Genomic DNA, 24,428 nt, shown 5'->3' on the forward strand with positions numbered 1-24,428 from the left:
CAGGTGGACTCTCAACCACTGTGTCACCAGGGAAGCCCTCCTGCTTACTTTTTGATTGGATGTTTACTTTTTTGATATTGAGCTGTTTATGTATTGTGGAAATTAATCCCTTGTGGATCACATTGTCTGCAAATATTTTCTTCCATTATGTGGGTTGTCTTTTTATTTTTTTTATAGTTAAGCTTTTAAATTTCATTAGGTCCCATTTGTTTATTTTTGTTTTTATTTCCATTACTCTAAGATATGGATCCAAAAAAATATTGGTGTGATTTATGTCAAAGAGTGTTCTGCTTCTGTTTTCATCCAGGAGTTTTATAGTATCCAGTCTTACATTTAGGTTTTTAATATATTTTGAGTTTATTTTTATATGGTGTTAGAGAATGTTCTAATTTCATTTTTTTACATGTATCTGTCCAGTCTTCCCTGTACTATTTATTGTAGAGACTGTCTTTTTCTCCATAGTATACTCTGACCTCCTTTGTCATAGATTAATTGACCATAGGTGAGTTGGTTTATTTCAGAGCTTTCTATTCTGTTCCAATCATTTATATGTCTCTGTTTATTCCAGTACCATACAGTTTTGATGACTGTAGCTTTGTGATGTAGTCTGAAGTCAGGAAGCCTGATTCCTCCAGATGCATTCTTTTCTCTCAAGATTGCTTTGGCTATTCAAAGTCTTTTGTAGTTCCATACAAATTTTTAAATATTTTCTTTTAGTTCTATTTAAAATGCCATTGGTAATTTGACAGGAATTGCATTGAATCTGTAGATTACCTTGGGTAATGTAGTTATTTTAAAAATATTGATCCTTCCAATCCAAAAACACTGTATATCTTTCCATCTGTTTGTGTCATCTTCAATTTCTTTCAACAATGTCTTACAGTTTTTGGAGTACAGGTCTTTGGCCTCCTTAGGTAGGTTTATTTCTAGGTATTTTATTTGATTTTTGATGGAAAATGGGATGTTTTCCTTAATTTTTCTCTCTTATCTTTAGTTGTTAGTGTATAGAAATGCAACAGATTTCTATATTAATTTTATATCCTGCAACTTTACCAAATTCATTGATGATCTCTAGTAGTTTTCTTGTAGCATCTTTAAGATTTTCTATGTATGTTGCCATGTCATCTGCCAACAGTGACAGTTTTACTTCTTTTCCAACTTAGATTCCTTTTATTTCTTTTCTTTCTCTGATTGCTGTCGCTAGGACTTCCAATACTGTGTTGAATAAAAGTGGCCAGACTGGGCATCCTTGTCTTCTTCCTGATCTTAGAGGTGATGTTTTCAGCTTTTACCACTGTGTATGATGTTAGCTGTGGGTTTGTCATATATAGGCTTTATTATGTTGAGGTATGTTCCCTCTATGCCTACTTTCTGGACAGTTTTCATCATAAATTGGTGTTGAATTTTGTCAAAACATTTTTGTGCATCTATTGAAATCATCGTATGGTTTTTATTCTTCAATTTGTTAATGTGGTGTATCACACTGATTGATTTGCGGGTATTGAAAATTTCTTGCATCTGTGGCATAAATTCCACTTGATCATGGTGTATGATCCCTTTAACATGTTTTTGGAGTTGGTTTGCTAGTATTTTGTTGAGGATTTTTGCATCTATATTCATCAGTGATATTGGCCTGTAGTTTTCTTTTTCTGTGACATCTTTGTCTGGTTTCTTATCAGGGTGATGGTGTCCTCATAGAATGAGTTCAGAAGTGTTCCTTTCTCTGCAATATTTTAGAATAGTTTCAGATAGACAGATGTTAACTCTTCTCTAAATATTTGGTAGAATTCCCTTGTGAAGTCATCTGGTCTTGGACTTTTGTTTTGGGGAGTTTTATATTACTGTTTTTGTGTTCATATTTTGTGTTCATATGCTGTGTTCATATTTTCTATTTCTTCCTGGTTCAGTTTGGGAGACTGTACCATTCTAAGAATTTGTTCATTTCCTCTAGGTTGTCCATTCTATCAGTGTATAATTGCTAGTAATAGTCTCTTACAATCTTTTTTTATTTCTGTCGTGTGAGTTGTCACTTCTTTTACAGTTTTGATTTTATTGATTTGGACCCTCTCTTGGTGAATCTGGCTAAAGGTTTATCAATTTTTTGTGTTACTGTCAATTTCTCCTTTTATGTTTGTTAATATTTGCCTTATATACTGAAGTGCTTCTATGTTGAGTGCATGTATATTTACAATTATTATATCTTCTTCTTGGATTTATCCCTTGATCATTATGAAGTGTCATTCTTTGTCTCTTATAAAAGCCTTTATTTTAAAGTTTATTTTATATGATATAAATACTGCTACTCCAGCTTTCTTTTTATCTCCATTTGCATGGAATACCTTTTTTCCATACCTTCACTTTCAGTCTGTATTTGTCTTTAGATCTGAAGTGTGTCTCTTGTAGACAGCATATATACTGGTCTTGTTTTTATACACATTCAAGAAGTCTTTGTCTTTTAGTTGGAGCATTTAATTTGTTTACATTTAAAGTAATTATCACTATGTGTATTCTTATTTACACTTTGTTAATTGTTTTGGATTTGTTTTTGGCAGTCTTTTTTTTCTGTTTCTTCTTTTTTCTCTTCTCTTGTGGTTTGATGACTATCTTTATGTCTTTATATCTATTATAGATTTTTGTTTTTCAGTTATTGTGAGGCTTTGGTATAGCAGTCTATATATATACATGAATACTTTAGTTTGCTGATCTCTTAATTTCAAAAGCATTTTAAATCTCCTGCACTTGTCCTCTCCTCCTGTCATGAGTCCTGGTTTTGATATCATATTTTACATGTAATTATTTTGCATACCCCTTAAGTGCTTATTGTGTATACAGATAATTTTACTACTTTTGTCTTTTAATTTCCCTACTAGTTTTTGTGTGGATGATTTCTTACCTTTACTCTAGGTTTGCCTTTACCCTTGAGATTTTCCATTTTGTAATTTTCTTATTTATAGATGTGGCCTTTTCTTTTCTACCTAAAGAAGTTCCTTTAGCATTTGTTGTAAAGCTGGTTTGGTGGTGCTGAATTCTTTCAGCTTTTGCTTGTTTACAAAGCTTTCAATTTCTCCATGCAATATGGATGAGAGCCTTGCTGGATATTCTTGGTTGTAGGCTTTTCCCTTTCATGACTTTAAATACATTTTGCCATTCCCTTCTGGCCTAAAAATGTGGAATGCTTCACAAATTCACGTGTCATTCTTCTTTTTTTTTTTTTTTTTTTGCTTTATAACAAATTTAATCAGTTATACATATACATATGTTCCCATATCCCCTCCCTTTTGCGTCTCCCTCCCACCCTCCCTATCCCACCCCTCCAGGCAGTCACAAAGCACTGAGCTGATCTCTCTGTGCTATGCGGCTGCTTCCCACTAGCTATCTACCTTACGTTTGGTAGTGTATATATGTCCATGCCACTCTTTCACTTTGTCACAGCTTACCCTTCCCCCTCCCCATATCCTCAAGTCCATTCTCTAGTAGGTCTGTGTCTTTATTCCTGTCTTACCCCTATGTTCTTCAGGTCCATGTTAATCTTCTCTGTATTGTTCCAATTTTACTATATGTGCTGCTGAAGTGAGCACTGATGTGATTTCTTTTTTATAATATTTAATTTTTCACACCAATAATTTGAACAGTGATGGTTATACCGATATATATATATATGTGTGTGCATGTGTGTGTGTGTTAGAGACAGAGCTGGACTGAAGCAAAAAGGTGAATGAAGTAGATGATAGTCTGTCGGTGTGAGTTTTGTGTTGCATTCTTACCTCCTACCCTGCTTTTGTGACCAGCATCCCTTTACTCCCCTTAATAATCATTTTACTGTGGGGACTCTGATTCCTTTGTTCTATCCTGTATGTCCAGAGTTCCCAGTAGGCTACTTAGACCTGAAAATGATGAATGGTCTAGGTACTCTTTTTTTTTACTGATAAAAATTCACATATTCTTTGTCCTTTCCACCACAGTCCCTTCTGCTCTGCTTTTACAATTGGCAACAAGATTATATGACAAATATATTTATGCTCTTGACATTTTAATAGAAGACTAAATTTTATACTTTCTAACATTTGTATTTAATAGTATATGGATGGCTTGAAAGAACAACTTCACTTTTGCCATCTATACCTAAATAGTAACTCTAATTGGGAAAACTTAGGCCAAGTGGATGTGGTCAAATGCAACCTTACAGTAGATGATTTAGGCCAGGTAGATGTTAGAACATTCTCTAGAATCATGTAAACAACAAACTAGAAGAACTACAACTTTAATTTATATAAATATAGTTCAAGAGGCTTAGTTTTAGTTGGTGCATGTGTAACAGGGATAATTATGTTTTAAAATATGTTTAGGTATATTCTCCTATCTTGACATTTTTCTTGATCCATGGCTTTTTACCCTTTTAAAAAAATATGTGCCATCTTTATTGAGATGGGGTTTTCATATTTTTTACAATATTATATAAAGTTACAGGTGTACAACATAGTGATTTAAAATTTTTAAAGTTTATACTCCATTTATAGTTATTATAAAATATTGGCCATACTACCTGTGTTATATAATATATCTTTATAGCTTATTTGTTTTATGCATAGTAGTTGTACCTTTTAACCCCCCACTATCAACTAGCCCCTCCCCCTTCCCTCTCCCTACTGGTAACCACTAGTTTGTACTCTGTACCTGTCAGTCTGTTTCTTTTTGTTACATTCACTAGTTTGTTTATTTTAGATTCCACATATAGGTGATATTATACAGTATTTGTCTTTCTCTGACTTATTTCAGTTAGCATAATACCCTCCAAATCTATCCATATTGTAACAAATGGCAAAATTTCATTCTTTTTTATGGCTAAATAGTAATGCATCGTATATGTATACCATATCTTCATTATCTATTCATCTGTTGACAGAAACTTAGGTTGCTCCCATATCTTGGCAATTGTAAACAATGTTGCTATGAACATTGGGGTGCATGTATCTTTTCAAATTTATGTTCTTGTTTTTATTTTGGATGTACACCAGAATGGAATTTCTGGGTCATATAGTATCTGTATTCTTATTTTTTGAGAAACTGTCATACTGTTTTCCACAGTAGCTCCACCAACTTATAATCCCACCAACATTATATGTGTTCCCTTTTCTCTACATTCTAGCCAACATTTGTTATTTGTGGTTTTTTTGATGATAACCATTCTGACAGGTGTGAGATGATACATCATTGTGGTTTTAATTTGCATTTCTCTGGTGATTAATGATGAATGATGATTAATAATGAACATCTTTGCATGTGTGTTTGGTCATCTGCATGTCTTTGGAAAAATGTCTATTCAATGTGTACCACTCATTGAACAGAAGCCCCCTAAAATAAGAAACTCATTTCTCATCTTTGCCACTCAAATTCTGTTTTCTTATTTATTTTAGATGCCAGCATGTTGTTGAACGGTTACTTAGAGAAAGAATAAGTAAGTAGCCTACTCCCCTTCCACAAGATGGCTTGTGTTAGATAGACACTAACAAAGCATATGGGTCATAGAGCAGCATCCTCTCCCTAATCCTCCACTCTATGCCATTCAAGCCAACTAATGGGAGGTTGCTTACAAACAATCACAAGGAAGTTTGAAAACACTGGGGCTAGTGACCGAGTTTCCCACAGTTATGAACACACTTACTGTTTACATTATATCTCCATTCTGATTGGTCTTTGTTTATATTTCACTTTTAAGGAATGCTAGGAGTAAGCTGGACTCCCTGGGGCAGCCCCACATGAGCTAGACAGAGGTGGCAGCAGAGAGCTGCAACACCTTTATTGAGACAATGCTCAGGAGTCCACATGGCCTACGTGTGACATGTAAATAATACCAAAGAGAGTCAAAAGTACTGGCAGAAATTGACTGGAGGAGGCCTGGTGTAAGAATAAAGAGACTGTGTTGAGAAGGACCTTGAGACCCAAAGGCAAAGGAACTAGTTCATGTGTTCCAGTAGAAAGTGCCTATTTATCATGGGCCCACTTGCCTGTCTTTGACATACCTCAGAGTAAACCAGTCTAGTAAACAGAATCAAATGGTTACCAAGGGCTGGAGGGAAGGAGAAATGGGGAATTACTAATCAAAGGGCACAAAGTTTCAAGCAAGAAGCTCTAGAGATCTGATGTATAACGTTGTACTTATAGTTAGCAATAATATATTGCACACTTAAAATTTTGTTAATAGGGTAGATCTCATGTGAAGTGTTCTAATGACAGTTGAATAAATTTTTTAAAAAAAGAAGAAGAATCAGACCTGACCCTTGGTTAAAAACATCAAAAACAATACAGAGGATACTGTAGGACTTAGAAGATAAGAGGAGGAAATTCTACTGCCATGAGGTCGCATAAGCCACACCTTTCCCCCACACTCAGGTGCAATTTTGGAAAGGACAGTGAACAGGGCAGACCTTTGAATGAAAACAACTGGCCTAAGTGCCCCATGCAGAAGTTGTGTTATTTAAATATGTTTCTTAAATTATTGCCGTAGCTTAGCACTGAATTACTGGACTAAACCAAAATTTAGTTCCTCCTCACCCCAGCTACCCATCAGTCAAGGACGCATGAGAAAGAATAGACGAGTTGTAGAGAAATAAAACAACTATTTGTTCTTTGCATATATGAGTGTGATGTGAATAATGCTTGGTTCTAGCTGTCCATGTTTTTTTCTTATTGGCATTTTCTACACAAGTTCCAAGGCTCATTATAAACTGTCCAATCTGGCAAGTTATTTTATTATGGGGACCCACAAGACCAGTTAATTAAAAATACATAAAATAAATGAATGATATATTTCTAGAGAGCAGAAAATGTATTTGGAATTGCACAGTGCCTCTCCAACACACACACATGCATGCACACACACCCAGTGGTATCTAGAAAAGTGCTTGCACATAGCACGCATTTAGTTACTATTTGGTAAATTGTCTTGGGTGACTACATATTTGTTTACAATGCACATGGATGCTTATTGTTTCATAGTTTCTTGACACTCCCTTGGCTATGTGGGTATGTGCACATTGTGCTTTTCTTCTTTAAGCTTTGAGATTGATTGAGGTATCCTAGCTCTGGTTAGAAGTTTTCAGGGATAGTGATCATGTATGAGATCTTGGAATTTAGGTCATATCAAAGAGAGTGAGTCAATAGTCTTTGGTCAGAAATAACTCGGTTTTATTCTTCTAGAACATTTACTTCCTTCTAGCAGACTGGTTAAAGTCTGCCTCTCTCTGCTGATGATAATTATTTCAAATTCATGCCGTTTCCCTGAGTGATCATTTACAGACCTCCTTCCTTCTACAGGATGAAATGGTTGGACTTGGTAACTGTTCCATAATCTAAACCTCTCTAAGAATTTCTAAACCATGTAAATTATTTATCAGTACTCAAAAAGTATAAAGAGAAGGAACAAGAGAGAAGAGATACAAAACTTTAGAGCCAAAGGCAAGGAAGCTGACAGTAAAATAAAATTTACAAAGACTTTTAGTTGTTTAAAGAAATGTGTCAAACACTACTATTATTCATAGATAGGGCAGTCATCAGGTTTTCAAAGATGTAGGTCCATCATATGAAACTAGGTGCCAACTACTCTGTTTCTTAGATGTCATCTTCTAGCAAACAGAACAACCTAATGGACTGTAGTATTCACAGAGTCTTCCCAAACTTGGAAGAGTTCCAGGGGTCAGGGTAGCTGAGGGATAAAAATAATGTACTAACCCATTTTAGCAGGATAAAAGCAGAGTATTAAACATTTAGAGCAAAGGAAAGGAGGAAGTAAAGACCAGTTCTATGGCTATAAGAATCTTGTTATTTTTATATCATCTCCACATTTAAAAACTATATTTTTTTGGTTTTGCTCCTTACTTATGAATACCTTAGAATGAAAAGATATAGTGGATTTAATTTTAGAGGTAATATGGGACAGAGAAAACTCAATAGATTGTGCCTTACTCCATAGAAGATGAGGGTTGAGAAAAATACAAAGGGACAGAGTAGAAGCAGTTAACAAGTGAATAAATGCAAGCTGATTGCCTTGATCCCAGAGCTTAGGAATAAGAGCAGTGAAGTCCATATGTGTTTGAGAAAGACCTCGGCCCCAAGCAATAAAAGGATCCATAAGTACAATATTCTGAAAGGCTAAGATTTTAGTCCAGTGGTTGAAAAATGACAATCTCTATTCATTCTTGCTGTAGCTATATTACGATATAAAATGTGTCTTCTTATCTACAAATTTATAATCCCATTTTTCTTCCACAAGTGAGTCTTCTAGGTAGTGTTAAACTACCTTGATTCATTCCTGCATTCTCAGAGATTATCTAGTGCCAGAAGCATTGTGAATAAAATAATAAGTGCTTGCATGCTTAATGATAACTCTGGTCTTAGTCCTTCCTTTTCTCTAATTTATTATATAAACTGTCCCCAACCCATGAAGATTAGTTTGGTGGATTCCACCTCATGTTTAGCTGTCTGTTCTTTATGTTTTTTATTTTAACTCTAGTCTATTAAACAATCAGAACTGTCCTTTCTGGTAAGGTGTTTTCTGAGTTTGAGTTTGAACACACCGATTAATACAATGGGATGAATAAGTATATGTGCAATTTCATTTACAAAATGATCCATTTTAAAACAAGAAAAAAAGCCCTCTAACTGATGGTGTTTCACCATTTGAGTAAGAAGATATAGAAAATTTTGGCAACAAAGGGAGAAAACAGGGTCTCTGGAGTCAAGAAGCCTCTTGCCTTGCAGGTGGTCTTAACTCAGGTTACTCAGTCCTAATAGGGACTCCTTACTGAGAGGGTTCAGGATGTCCTTTTGGAAGTATGTGAACCATCAGATTCATAGAAACCTCTCTTTTACTGCTATAAAAACAAATAAAAAATCTATTTGCGACAGCTCAGTGACTTCACTGTGATAATTTTGCTGAAGCCTGATAGGTCAGAGCACTGTAAATATGGTGATATTTTATTTCAGCCCTCGAATGACCCACAACTAGCTCCTATTATTAATAATTCCTCCAGGGTTCATCTCAAACATTCAAGAAAAACAGCATGACTTTTGCACTTAAGGAAAGATCAGGTTGCAGACTCCTGATCTGAACTGTTTCCTGAGCTTCTATATTATATACTGAGATGTCTGAAATGCAAACAACTGGAGTCTTATCAGGCAAAGGCAGATCCCCTGAGTCTTTTATCATTCTGTCTGCAATTTTGAATATTTTCTCTATAACCAGACAGCATAGCAAATGAAGCTAGAGTCTTTAAAGGGAAATGAGACAATTGGAATGTCAATTTTATTTAGTAATATATTGTAAAAACTGAGCAACATATCTGGCTGATTGACAAAATCCATCCAACACTTAAGGGCAAAACAAACTATCTCAAGAGGTACAGTTATGCAGATTTTGCTTTACTTATAGGCAGATATTGAAAGTGAGAGAGAGAGAGAGAGAGAGAGAGAGAGAGAGAGAGAGAGAGGAAGGGAGTGGTGGAGGGAGAGGGAGAATATTAAAGCTCAATACAACATCTAGACGTGCTTGACTGAAAATATTCAGAGTGAGAGTAAAGGAGTTAGAAGCAAGGATATCATGTCATATTTTCTCTCTTCTTCAATGAGCCTTTAAAAATATATATTTATTTATTTATTTAACATCTTTATTGGAGTATAACTGCTTTACAATGGTGTGTTAGTTTCTGCTTTATAACAAAGAGAATTAGCTATAATACACATATATCCCCATATCTCCTCCCTCTTGCCTCTCCCTCTCACCCTCCTTATCCCACCCCTCTAGGTGGTGATAAAGCACTGAGCTGATCTCCCTGTGCCATGCAGCTGCTTCCCACTAGCTATCTATTTTACATTTGGTAGTGCATATATGTCCATGCCACTCTCTCACTTCATCCCAGCTTACACTTCTCCCTCCTCGTGTCCTCAAATCCAATCTCTACGTCTGTGTCTTTATTCCTCTCCTGCCCCTAGGTTCTTCGGAATTTTTTTTATTTTTTTTTTTAGCTTCCATATATATGTGTTAGAATACGGTATTTGTTTTTCTCTTTCTGACTTACTTCACTCTGTATGACAGACTCTAAGTCCATCCACCTCACTACAAATAACTCAATTCCATTCTTTTTTTATGGCTGAGTAATATTCCATTGTATATATGTGCCACATGTTCTTTATCCATTCATCTGTTGATGGACACTTAGGTTACTTCCATGTCCTGGCTATTGTAGATGGAGCTCCAATGAACATTGTGGTACATGATTCTTAGAACACTCCCTAACACCATACACAAAAATAAACTTAAAACGGATTAAAGACCTAAATGTAAGGCCAGACACTATAAAACTCTTAGAGGAAAACATAGGCAGAACACTCTATGACATAAATCACAGCAAGATCCTTTTGACCCACCTCTTAGAGAAATGGAGATAAAAACAAAAATAAGTAAATGGTACTTAATGAAACTTAAAAAACTTTTGCACAGCAAAGGAAAACATAAACAAGACAAAAAGACAACCCTCAGAATGGGAGAAGCTATTTGCAAACAAAACATTAACAAAGGATTGATCTCCAAAACTTACAAACAGCTCATGCAGCTCAATATCAAAAAAACAAGCAACCCAATTCAAAAATGGGCAGAAGACCTAAATAGACATTTCTCCAAAGAAGATATACAGATTGCCAACAAACACATGAAAGAATGCTCAACAGCACAAATCATTAGAGAAATGCAAATCAAAACTACAATGAGGTATCACCTCACACCAGTCAGAATGGCCATCATCAAAACATCTACAAACAATAAATGCTGGGGAGGATGTGGAGAAAAGGGAACCCTCTTGCACAATTGGTGGGAATGTAAATTGATACAGCCACTATGGAGAACAGTATGGTGATTCCTTAGAAAACTAAAAATAGAACTACCATACGACCCAGCAATCCCACTACTGTGCAAAAACCCTGAGAAAACCACAGTTCAATGAGCCTTTTAACTTCTTCCATAGGCTGTCTTTTCAGTTCCTTTTCCATCAAGGATGTCATGGACTCCTTCTTGTGGATTTCCCACATTAAGCCATGAAAGGCATCATTAGTGCAGAATCTGAGGGCTGCAGAGGTCTCAAAAAAACCACTGTTATATACTCGGGACAGTCTCAAGCCTTCTTCCATAGAGACCTAAGAGGAAAATAAACTATATTAGAAAGAGAAAAAGGGAGAGAGACTTTGATCAAAAAGTATGTTCTCTACCAGTGTTGTAGGCCTCGGTTACATGTAGACCTTGGTTACATGTAAAATGCGAGAATTTTTCTTTTTTTAAAATTTTTATTGAAGTATAGTTGGTTTACAATGTTGTGTTAGTTGTGTTAGCTTCTACTATACAGCAAAGTGAATCAGTTATATGTATACATATATCTCCTCTTTTCTGGATTTCCTCCCCATTTAGGTCACCTCAGAGCACTGAGTAGGGTTCCCTGTGTTATACATTAGGTCCTCATTAGTTATCTGTTTTATACATAGTATCAATAGTGTATATGTCAATCCCAATCTCCCAGTTCATCCCATCCCCTCTTTCCCCCTTGGTATCCATATGTTTGTTCTCTACATCTGTGTCTCTATTTCTGCTTTGTAAATAAGATAATCTATACCAATTTTTTCAGGTTCCACATATATGCATTAATATACAATATTTGTTTTTCTCTTTCTGACTTACTTCACTCTGCATGACAGTGTCTAGGTCTATCCACATCGCTAGAAATGACCCAATTTCATCCCTTTTTATGGGTGAGAATTTGTTTTTAAGGGAAGACTCCTAGAATTTCTGAACTTGAAGGACAAATGGGAAATCAGAACCTCTGAAAGGGCAGTAGAAGAGAACTGATTAAAAATGAAACTGGAAACCACTCTCCAGACTTCAAAAGAAATAACATAGTACAGTAGTCAAAAACATGGCTTTAGGTTAAAACTACTGGGTTTCAAGGCCTAGCTCTACTACTTTTTAGCCTTGCAAATCTGAGTAAATATCTTAAACTTTTGGTCTCACTGTTCTCATCTGTAACATAAGATAATAACACCAGTCCCAGAGGCTCTTTGTTAGGGTTAAATGAGATGACCTATAAGAGATACATTGAAAGTGCTGGGCACATGTTAAAACTCTATAACTCTTAGTTATTATTAGTTGTAGTCTTACGTGGAGCTCATAACTCTAGACTCTTAACTGGAGTTCAGCTCCAGGCTGTTAGTTAGTTTCTACTTTGTCCCTCCTATCTTCTTATCCTGGGACTCTGGCTGAAAGAGCACGTCTTACCTGGAATATGATGTTCCTATGATGGAGAACAGGTAGGCAGAAGGTAGAGATAACTGCACCCACATCCCACGGTCAAAGACAAATGGAGAAATCTAAAGTCAATGAAGCAGGATGTATACTCAGCTTACAATGAGTGATGGCAATGATGAGGAAAAAAAACAAATTGTAAAGAAATAATAGAAGGTACCAAAATCAGTTATATTTCAATGCAGTACACTCCCAAATTAAAAAAGACAAAGATTATCAGAACACATTTTTTAAAAGCACTTGTAATTGAAACATCTTACACATAAGGATATAGAAATCGTAAAATTTGAATGGAAATTAATACAAAAAGAAAGTTGATACACTGACTTAATATCAGACAAAGTACATAGTACTTTTTAAGAAATTGCTAGAGTTAAAGGGAATTGTATTATGATGATAAAAAGATTAATCTATCAGGATATTATATTTTGTGTGCACTGAAAATATAGCCTCAGTTTACGGTGAAGAAAAGTTGATAGAACAAAAATTGAAAATTATAGTAAGATATTTGAACACATCTCCCTCAACAATTGAAAGAGTATGTAGGAAAAACATCAATAAAAATATGGAAAGTTTGAACAAAACAACACAATCAATCTAATATACATACATAAGATGTTGTACCCAACTGAAAAAGTCACATTTTCTTCAAATGAACCTGAAGCATCTATAGAAATTGACTTCATGCTAAGGTATAAAGCACTTCTCAAAGCATAACAAAGAATCAAGTTCATAGCATACTCCCAAACAAATGAAATTAATCAAATTTGAATATGGTTCAATATTGTAGGAAAAAAATATATTTCTACATGGTCAATAGGTCAAAAATATATTACATAAAATTGAGAAAATATTTGTAACTGAACAATAATGAAAATACCACATATCAAAACTGTGCATTATCTAAAACTTTGTTTAGAATGATGTTTATAGTATTATATGAATGTTTTAGAAAGGTAGAAACACAAATTCGATGTTACTATTGCAATTGTTTTGGGGCATCACAAACCATGCTCATATAAGATGGTGATCTTAATCAATAAATGTTGTGTGTTCTGACTTCCCCACATACTGGCTGTTCCCCCATCTTCTTCCCTTGCCTCAGGTCTCCCTATTCTCTGAGACACAACAATATATTAAAATTAGGCCAATTAGTAACACTACAATAGCTTCTAAGTGTTGAAGTGAAAGGAAGAGTAACACATCTCTCACTTTAAATCAAAAGCTAAATATGATAAAGCTTAACGAGGAAGGCATATTGAAAACCAAGACAGTCCAAAAGCTAGACCTCTTGTGCCAGTTAGCAAAGTTGTGAATGTGAGGGAAAAGTTATTGAAGGAAATTAAATGTTCTACTCCAATGAACATACAAATGATAAGAAAATGAGACAGCCAAAAGGCCGATATGGAGAAAGTTTTAGTGGTCTGCCTAGAAGATTAAATCAGCCACAGCATTCCCTTAAGCCTAATTCTGAGCAAGGCTCTAAATCTGTTCAATTCTATGAAAGTTGAGAGAGGTGAGGAAGCTGCAGATGAAAAGTTTGAAGCTAGCAGAAGTTGGTTCATGGCATTTAAGGAAAGAAGCCATCTCCATAACATCATAGTTCAAGGTAAGCAGCAAGTGCTGATGTAGAAACTGTAGCAAGTTATACAGAAGATCTAACTCAGATAATAAAGGTGCCTATACTAAATAATAAATCTTCAATGTAGATGAAACAGCCTTATATCACAAGAGTCTACCATTAGGACTTTCATAGTCAGTGTCTGAATTCAAAGGACAGACTGACTCTGTTGTTAGGGGCTAATGCAGCTGGTGACTTGAAGTTGTAGGTAATGCTTTTTTACCGTTCCAACAATCTTATGATCCTTAAGAATTATACTAAATTGACTGTGCTTGTCCTCTATAAATGGAACAACAAAGCCTGGATGACAGCACATCTGTTTACAATATAGTTTACTAAATATTTTAAGTCCACTGTTGAGACCTACTACTCAGAAAAAAAAAAAGATTTGTTTCAAGATATGACTGCACATTGACAATGCACCTGGTCACCAAGATCTTTAATGGAGAGGTACAAGGAGGTTAATGTTTCCATGCCTGCTAACATATCCATATGTCCACCCATAGATCAGGGAGTAATTTCAACTTTCAGGTCTTATTATTTAAGAAACACAGTTCATAAGTCTATAGCTTACTGCTATAGATAGTGATTCCTCTGATGAATCTGGGCAAAGAAAACTGAAAATCTTTTGGAAAGGATTCACCATTGTAGATGCCATTAAGAACATTCATGATTCATCAGAAGAGGTCAAAATATTAACATCAACATGTATTTGATAGAAGTTGGTACTAAACCTCATGGATGACTTTGAAGCGTTCAAGACTTTAGTGGAAGAAGTAACTGCAGACGTGGTGAAATAGCAAGAGAATTAAAATTAGAAGTGGGGCCTGAAGATGTCATTGAACTGCTACAATCTCATGATGAAATTCTAATAGATAAATAGTTGCTTCTTATGGATGAGCAAAAAAAGTGGTTTCTTAAGATGGAATTTAATACTGGTGAAGATGCTATGAAGATTGTTGAAATGGCAACAGAGAATTTAGAATATTACATAAACTTAGTTGATAAAGCAGCAGCAGAGTTTGTGAGGATTGACCTTAATTTTGAAAGATGTTCTACTGTGGTAAAATGCTATCAAACAACATTACATGCTACAAAGAAACTGTTCATGAAAAGAAGAGTAAACCAATGTGGCAAAATTTATTGCTGCTTTATTTTAAGAAATTGCCACAGTCACCTCAACCTCCAGCAACCACCATCCTGACCAGTAAGCAGCCATCAACAGCTACACAAACCCTTCTATAAGCAAAAGGATTATGACTCACTGAGGGCTTAGATGATGGTTAGCATTTTTTAACAATAAAGTACTTTAAATTAAGGTATGCAGTTTTTTTCTGACGTAATGCTACTTCACACTTAATAGACCACAGTGTAGTGTTAACATAAATTTTATATGCATTAGAGAACCAAAAAGTATGTGTGACTCACTTTTTTTGTATTTGCTTTATTGTAGTGGTCTGGAGCTGAACCCTCAGTGTCTCTGAGGTGTGCCTGTATGGTAATATTTCCATAGCTAAATATTTTAACATCCACAGTAAATTGGTTATGTAAGTCTCTAAATAGACTCAGATCACATCAGATTATATTTTTTTCACAAAATGAATTGATTCGTGTCAGATTTTGCAAGTAACTACATCAAGAAAACTTTATCTTTCATATTATTTACATTTCTGAAATCAGATAACAGATTGTGGACCTGTGTTTTTAGTGAGAAGTTTCAGCATCATAAAAATTAAAAATTATCCCAAATTAATATATAATTTCAATACAAATACATTCAAGTCCTGAAATCTTTTGAATCATAGAATGCATACAGAGATACTAAAATTAGTAGGGAAGAATAAAGGTAAAAATAAAAAAGAAATATTTGAATTCTAGTAAGAAGGAGGTAAGGAGGAAAGGAACAATAACGATGGTGTTGAACTCACTCTTTTAAGGCTCTCTGTAAAGCTGTAGCAGTTTAGGCAGCAGGGTATTAGTTAAGGGCTAGAGAGACCAATAAACTTCAATAAAGAATGAAGGAATATGGTCAAAATGTATATGGGAGTTTGATATATTATTGGTGGCATTCCAAACTAGGGGAAATGAAAGTGCATTCAATGGTACACTGACATTGAGTTATCATTTTGGATTATTTTTGATGTATTATTTCAAAGAGATTTTTTCCACCAATACAGCAAGGTGATTTTTCTTTGGGGAGAATAGAAGTAGAAAGGGATTGGAGCTAAGTTTTTCATGAAATATACAATTCTTTTACACATATGAAAAATCTCACTAAACAAATACACATATATATTAGCTAAGTGTTTCCTAATTATAAAAATGTAGCAACACAAATAAACCATTGGAAACATCAAAATTCAGTCCAATATAATAATCAAGCTTAACCTGAAATAAAATTGGAAAACAAATTCTATGCAAAGATTCTTATTGAAATATTATACAGCAAAACAACACCTGAATAGATGACATAACTGCATATTTTATTATTTGTAGCAGGCTGAAGAACATATATTTAACTCCATGACTATGCATTACTTTGGGAGGTAACTTAGGAATCATGAACCCTCTATTTCAAAGTATAAAATGTAGTTGTATATACCCTTAGGTTCATTATGAGAATATTAATTCCATGTTATTTAAATGAATAACTCAGTAAATTTTAAACTCATAATAAAGTCTAAATGGAATTTAAATTTAGTAAAATATTTGATCTCTTCTTTAAAAAATTCTTACTAGATCAGTGACCTAAAGCTTTCTATTTTTAGAAAAAATATTAAGATGAAAGCATATTTTAAAAATAAATTTCCACATTTCAATAAATTCCATCTCATACGTTTATTGACAAATCATACATTTGTCATTTCTACCTTTGACCTTGAAATTTATATACTATAACTTCAATGGAAAAACGAGTCCAAACATGTAAGAAAAAGTAAGTTTAAGAAACATTAATTTTTACAGATTTCTGGGCTTTTTACTTAGTAATTATGAGTCAGTTTGAAGGCCATAAATATTGCAATAGTATCACTGAGAGTAATTTTTTTTTTTTTTTTTTTTTTTTTTTTTTTTGTCCACTAGTGGTGTCTGACTGATTCAGCAATTACAGCTTCTGTATCAGAGCTCAAAACCAGGATGATCAACATATTTTTCTAAGATGTTATATCTTGTCTCTATAAATTTCGAGTAAAATTAAATATTTTTAAATCACAAATATTCATCCACATGCTATAGTAACTGCTAAGAATGAAGCATAGTTTTATAAGGGAATTAAATTTTTTTTGTATTTACTAAGTGAGGAGTTTCAAGTCCAGAAAGTTTAAGCACACATTTAATTAAGGTAAAAAAACTGTTAAGTTCTACTCTATTCCATCAAGTATTATTTCCAGTCCTTCTTACTATTTCCAATAGGGGTCTTTCCAGTTCCCTTTGCTAGTACAATATTTCATATATAGTATATATGTGGAATAATTAATTATACTGATGTGAGGTGTTACAACTTAAGATGAGTCTTAAATGGTAAAAAAAATTGGCATAGAATATTTTATATTACATTTACATAAAGGGAAAAATTTAAATAAGTGCAGAAAAATAAGAAAAATTATATATTGTAGAAAGATTATTTGGGGAGGGGAACAATTGGTGCAGATACCATTATAACAGCATGGCCCTCCATTAAAAGAAAGGGCATTAGTGATTAAACATACCACCTGGAGGCCATAGAAAGTATTGGAAGAAAAAAAAAGGAATAAAGAAAAATGTTTCATACAAGTAATAAAAATTTCAGTAACCCAGGGATACCATCTTTTTAATATATGTGACCTTTTCCAGCAAGGAAGATTACCATATAATATGCCAGGTATTCCCTGAAATGCCATTTCCCATCTGCCAAAGAAGGCATTTGAATACAGCAACAGCTGCATAGTGGGTTGATGAGACTATTGGGGCACAATGGCTAGCAGAGCCTGTTCTAGTCCAGGCCCAGCTGCTAGTGAGAAGTGACAAGCATACTGGGCAATTAGAATTCCAATCCCAACAATCTGCTGACTTCAGGAGCTTCATTGTTCTTCACATCTTTTTTATCTTATACCCGAGCTGGGTAAAAATAAACTAAATTAAATTATTGTAGGTATTCATGGTAATAGTGGTGTTCTATAAGCTATATAATTCTTAATATCACAAAAGGAAGCTCTGATAATGCTCTGCTATAATTGCTAAACTTGAATGATGAAAGATTGGCAGAAAGATGGTTGTGACTCCTCCAGGAGAAGCTTCAAAAGAAAAAATATGTTCATGGTTAGGACTACTGGGCACTGTTAAAATATTTAGTGTACAGAACAAACTCTTTGGGATTTGTTTTAATTTTTTAAAATATCTCCCTGTCTGTGTTTCACTTCATTTTTATCCATGGAATTATTAATTTTTATTATATAGCCTACATCATTGCAGTAACTGGAATCATAGTTTCCTGAGAAGTTTGGGGCCAGCACGTTATTTGAAGGAAAAGCTATCTAAACTTAGATTGTTTAGTTTTCATTTTGTTTAGTTGTATAATAATATTGATCATTTTAACAATATGAGCATCCCTGCCAGTTTCCTTGAACAGCTCCAGTGAAAGTCCTTTTGATTGATTAAACCTGATTTATTTATTTAATCTGTGAGTCATTTGTTTTTTAGAAGTCACCTTCCATTTGAAGATAAGGGCATATTTCCATTACTCTGGGAGACTGATATAAAAAGTTACTGCTGCAATTTATGTCAGAGAGCATTCTGCCTATGTTTTCCTCTAAGAGTTTTATAGTGTCTGGCCTTACATTCAGGTCTTTAATCCATTTTGAGTTTATTTTTGTATATGGTGTTAGGGAGTGTTCTAATTTCATTCTTTTACATGTAGCTGTCCAGTTTTCCCAGCACCACTTACTGAAGAGACTATCTTTTCTCCATTGTATAGCCTTGCCTCCTTTATCAAAGATAAGGTGACCATGTTGGCATGGATTTATCTCTGGACTTTCTATCCTATTCCATTTATCTATATTTCTGTTTTTGTGCCAATACCATGCTGTTTCGATGACAGTAGCTTTGTAGTATAGTCTGAAGTCAGAGAGCCTGATTCCTCCAGCTCCATTTTTCTTTCTCAAGATTGCTTTTCTTATTTGGGGTCTTTTGTGTCTCCATGCAAATTTTAAGATTTTTTTGTTCTAGTTCTGTGAAAAATGCCATTGGTAATTTGACAGGGATTGCACTGAATCTAGAGATTGCAAGATTGCTTTGGGTAGTATCAACATTTTCACAATATTGACCCTTCCAATCCAAGTACATGGTATATCTTTCCATCTGTTTGTGTCATCTTCAATTTCTTTCATCAGTGACTTATAATTTTTGGAGTACAGGTCTTTCAGAGTACAGGTCCTTAGGTAGGTTTATTCCTAGGTATTTTATTCTTTTTGTTGCAATGGTAAATGAGATTGTTTCCTTAATTTATCTTCTGATCTTTCATTGTTAGTATATACAAATGCAACAGATTTCTGTGTATTAATTTTGTAACCTGCAACTTTACCAAATTATTTAGCTCTAATAATCTTCTAACAGTTTTCTAATAATTAGAATAATAATAATAATTTTCTGGTAGCCTCTTTAGGGTTTTCTATGTATAATATGTCATCTGCAAACAGTGACCGTTTTACTTCTTCTTTTCCAATTCCTTTTATATTTTATTTTTCTTCTCTGATTGGCATGGCTAAGACTCCCAAAACTATGTTGAATAAAATTGGTGAAAGTGGATATCCTCATCTTGTTCCTGATCTAAGAGCTTGTTTTGTTTTTTCAGCTTTTACCATTGGGTGTAATGTTAACTGTAGGTTTGTCATATATAGCCTTTATCATGTTGAGGTATGTTCCCTCTATGCCCACTTTCTGGAGAGTTTCTGTCATAAATTGGTGTTGAATATTTTCAAAAGCTGTTTCTGCATCTATTGAAATGATTATATGGTTTTTGTTCTTCAGCTTGTTGATATGGTGTATCACACTGATTGACTTCTGGGTATTGAAAAATCCTTGCATCCCTTGGATAAATCCCTCTTGATCACGGTGTATGATCCTTTTAATGTATTGTTGGACTTGGATTGCTAGTATTTGGTTGAAGATTTTTACATCTATGTTCATCAGTGATATTGGCCTGTAATTTTCTTTTTTTTATGGTATCTTTGTCTGGTTTTGGTATCAGGGTGATGGAGGCCTCATGGATTGAGTTAGGGAGATTTACTTCCTCTACAATATTTTGGAACAGTTTCAGAAGTATAAATATTAACTCTTTTCTAAATGTTTGACAGAATTTACCTGTGAAGCCATCTGGTCCTAGACTTTTGTTTGTTGTGAGATTTTAATCACAGTTTAAATTTCAGTGCTTGTGATTGGTCTGTTCATATTTTCTATTTCTTCTTGGTTCAGTCTTGGGAGAACATACTTTTCTAAGAATTTGTCCATTTCTTCCAGGTTGTCCATCTTATTGTCATTCAGTTGCTTGTAGTAGTCTCTTATGGTCCTTTGTATTTCTGTATTTCTGTGGTGTCAGTTGTAACTTCTACTTTTTCATTTCTGATTTTACTGATTTGAGTCCTCTCCCTTTTTTTCTTGATGAGTCTTGCTAAAGATTTATAAATTTTGTTTATCTTTTCAAAAACCAGCTTTTAGTTTAATTGACCTTTGGTATTGTTTCCTACATCTCTATTTTATTTATTTCTGCTCGGATTTTTATGATTTCTTTCCTTGTACTAACTTTAGGTTTTGTTTGTCCTTCTTTCTCTAGTTGCTTTAGGTGAAATGTTAGGTTGTTTATTTTGGAAACTAATTAAACTCAAAAGCTTTACACAGCAAAGGATACCATAAACAAAACGAAAAGGCAACCCACAGAATGGGAGAAAATATTTGCAAACGATGTGACTGACAAGGGATTAATGTCCAAAATTTACAAACAGCTTATGGGGCTTAATATCATCAAACTAAACAACCCAATCGAAACAGTGGGTAGAAGACCTAAATAGACATTTCTCCAAAGAAGACAGATGGCCAAGAGGCACATGAAAAAGCTGCTCTAAATCACTAAATATTAGAGAAATGCAAATCAAAACTACAATGAAATAACACCTCACACCAGTCAGAATGGCCGTCATCAAAAAATCCACAAAGGATAAATGCTTGACAGGGTGTGGAGAAAAGGGAACCCTCCTCCACTGTTCGTGGTAATGTAAATTGGTACAGCCACTATGGAGTAGAGTAGAGAGGTTCTTACAAAACTAAAAATAGAGCTATCATATGATCCTGCAATCCCATTCCATGGTGTATATCCAGACAAAAACATGATCTGAAAGGATACATGCACCGCAATATTCATTGCAACACTGTTTACAATAGCCAACACATTGAAGCAACCTAAAGGTCTATTGTCAGAAGAATGGACAAAGAAGTTGTTATATATATATATATATATATATATATATATATATATATATATATATATATATATATATATATATATATATATATATATATATATATACATACATACATACATGAAGGAATATTACTCAGCCATTAAAAATAATGAAATAATACAATTTGCAGCAGCATGGATGGACCTAGAGATTGCCATATGGAGTGAAGTAAGTCAGACTGTGAAATATCAGAAGCAATATAGTATGATATGGCTTATATGCAGAATCTTAAAAAAATGATAGAAATAAATTTATTTACAAAACAGAAAGAGACTCAGAGACTTAGAGAACAAACATTGTTACCAGCGGGGAAGGGGTGGGTGGGGAGGGACAGTTAAGGAGTTTGGGATTGACATGTACACACTGCTATATTTAAAATGAATAGGCAGCAAGTACCTACTGCATAGCACAGGGAACTCAATATTATGTAACAACCTAAATGGGAAAAGAATTTGAGAAAGAAAAAAACAACTATATTTTACATTAGATTTTGCTAAATGCCTAAACTCTTGAGCACAAACGTATGAAGTATCTTTTCTGACCACAATGCTATGAAACTAGATATCAATTACAGGAAAAGATCTGTAAAACATACAAACACAGGGGGGCAAAACAATACACTACTTAGTGCTTCCCTGGTGGGGCAGTGGTTGAGAGACTGCCTGCCGATGCAGGGGACAGGGGTTCATGCCCCGGTCGTGGAAGATCCCACATGCCATGGAGCAGCTAGGCCCGTCAGCCATGGCCACTGAGCCTGCGCATGTGGAGCCTGTGCTCTGCAACAGGAGATGCCACAACAATGAGAGTCCCACATACCTCAGAAAACAACCAAACAAGGAAAAAAAAAAAACACAATACACTACATAATAACCAAGTGATCACTGAAGAAATCAAAGAGGAAATGAAAAAATACCTAGAAACAAATGACAATGGAGACAAGACGACCCAAAACCTATGGGATGCAGGAAAAGCAGTTCTAAGAGGGAAGTTTATAGCAATACAATCCTACCTTAACAAACAGGAAACATCTAAAATAAACAACCTAACCTTGCACCTAAAGCAATTAGAGAAAAAGATAAAAAAAAGTTAGCAGAAGCAAAGAAATCATAAAGATCAGATCAGAAATAAATGAAAAACAAATGAAAGAAATGATAGCAAAGATCAACAAAACTAAAATCTGGTACTTTGAGAAGATAAACAAAATTGATAAACCATTAGCCAAACTCATCAAGAAAAAAAGGGAGAAGACTCAAATCAATAAAATTAGAAATGAAAAAGGAGAAGTAACAACTGACACTGCAGAAATACAAAAGTTCATGAGAGATTACTACAAGCACCTCTATGCCAATAAACTGGACAACCTGGAAGAAATGGACAAATTCTTAGAAATGTACAACCTGCTGACAATGAACCAGGAAGAAATAGAAAATATGAACAGACCAATCACAAACACTGAAATTGAAACTGTGATTAAAAATCTTCCAACAAACAAAAGCCCAGGACCAGATGGCTTCACAGGCAAATTCTATCAAACATTTAGAGAAGAACTAACACCTGGTTTTCTAAAACTCTTCCAAAATATAGCAGAGGGAGGAACACTCCCAAACTCATTCTATGAGGCCACCATCACCCTGATACCAAAACCAGACAAAGATGTCACCAAGAAAGGAAACTACAGGCATATATCACTGATGAACATAGATGCAAAAATCTTCAACAAAATACTAGCAAACAGAATCCAACAGCACATTAAAATGATCATACACTATGATCAAGTGGGGTTTGTTCCAGAAATGCAAGGATTCTTCAATATATGCAAATCAATCCACATGATACACCATATTAACAATCTGAAGGAGAAAAAACATATGAACATCTCAATAGATGCAGAGAAAACTTTCTACAAAATTCAACACCCATTTATGATAAAAAAAACCCTGCAGAAAGTATGCATAGATGGAAGTTATCTCAACATAATAAAGGCCATATATGACAAACCCTCAGCCAACATCATTCTCAATGGTGAAAAACTGAAACCATTTTCATTAAGATCAGGAAAAAAACAAGGTTGCCCTCTCTTACCATTATTACCCAACATAGTTTTGGAAGTCTTAGCCCCAGCAATCAGAGAAGAAAAAGAAATAAAAGGAATCAAAATCAGAAAAGAAGAAGTAAAGCTGTCACTGTTTGCAGATGACATGATACTCTACATAGAATACTAAAGATGCTACCAGAAACCTACTAGACCTAATCAAATGAGTTTTGTAAAATAACAGGATACAAAATTAATGCACAGAAATCTCTGGCATTCCTATACACTAATGATGAAAAATCTCAAAGTGAAATTAAGAAAACACTCCCATTTTCCATTGCAACAAAAATAATAAATTATCTAGGAATAAACCTGCCTAAGGAGACAAAAGACCTGTATGCAGAAAATTATGACACTGATGAAAGAAAGTAAAGATGATACAAGTAGATGGAGGGATATTCCATGTTCTTGGATTGGAAGAATTAACATTGTGAAAATGACTCTACTACCCAAAGCTATCTAGAGATTCAATGCAATCCCTATGAAACTACCACTGCCATTTTTCACAGAACTAGAACAAAAAAATTCAAAATTTTTATGGAAACACAAAAGTCCCCAAATACTCAAAGCAATTTTGAGAATGAAGAATGTAGCTGGAGGAATCAGGCTCCCTGACTTCAGACTATACTACAGAGCTACTGTAATCAAGACAGTATGGTACTGGCACAAAAACAGAAAGATAGGTCAATGGAACAGGATAGAAAGCCCAGAGATAAACCCATATACATATGGTCATCTTATCTTTAATAAAGGAGGCAAGAATATACAGTGGAGAAAAGACAGCCTCTACAATAAGTGGTGCTGGGAAAACTGGACAGGTACATGTAAAAGTATGAAATTAGAACACTCCCTAACACCATACACAAAAATAAACTCAAAATGGAT

The 24,428-nt window shown here is 34.4% G+C and overlaps 1 protein-coding gene across 1 annotated transcript in view; it reads right to left on the bottom strand.

The window, feature by feature from the left end:
* Positions 1-10,955: 10,955 nt before the first annotated feature.
* RIT2 (Ras like without CAAX 2) overlaps positions 10,956-24,428 on the bottom strand; it is a gene marked incomplete at both ends in the record, with an annotated part of 543,330 nt that continues 529,857 nt past the window's right edge. The window contains 2 exon segments of the mRNA XM_079718180.1: positions 10,956-11,022; positions 11,024-11,184. Of these exon segments, the coding sequence (XP_079574306.1) occupies positions 10,956-11,022; positions 11,024-11,184 (228 nt within the window).

This window comes from Hyperoodon ampullatus (assembly GCF_949752795.1).
Source record: "Hyperoodon ampullatus genome assembly, chromosome: 13".
NCBI lineage: Eukaryota > Metazoa > Chordata > Mammalia > Artiodactyla > Ziphiidae > Hyperoodon > Hyperoodon ampullatus.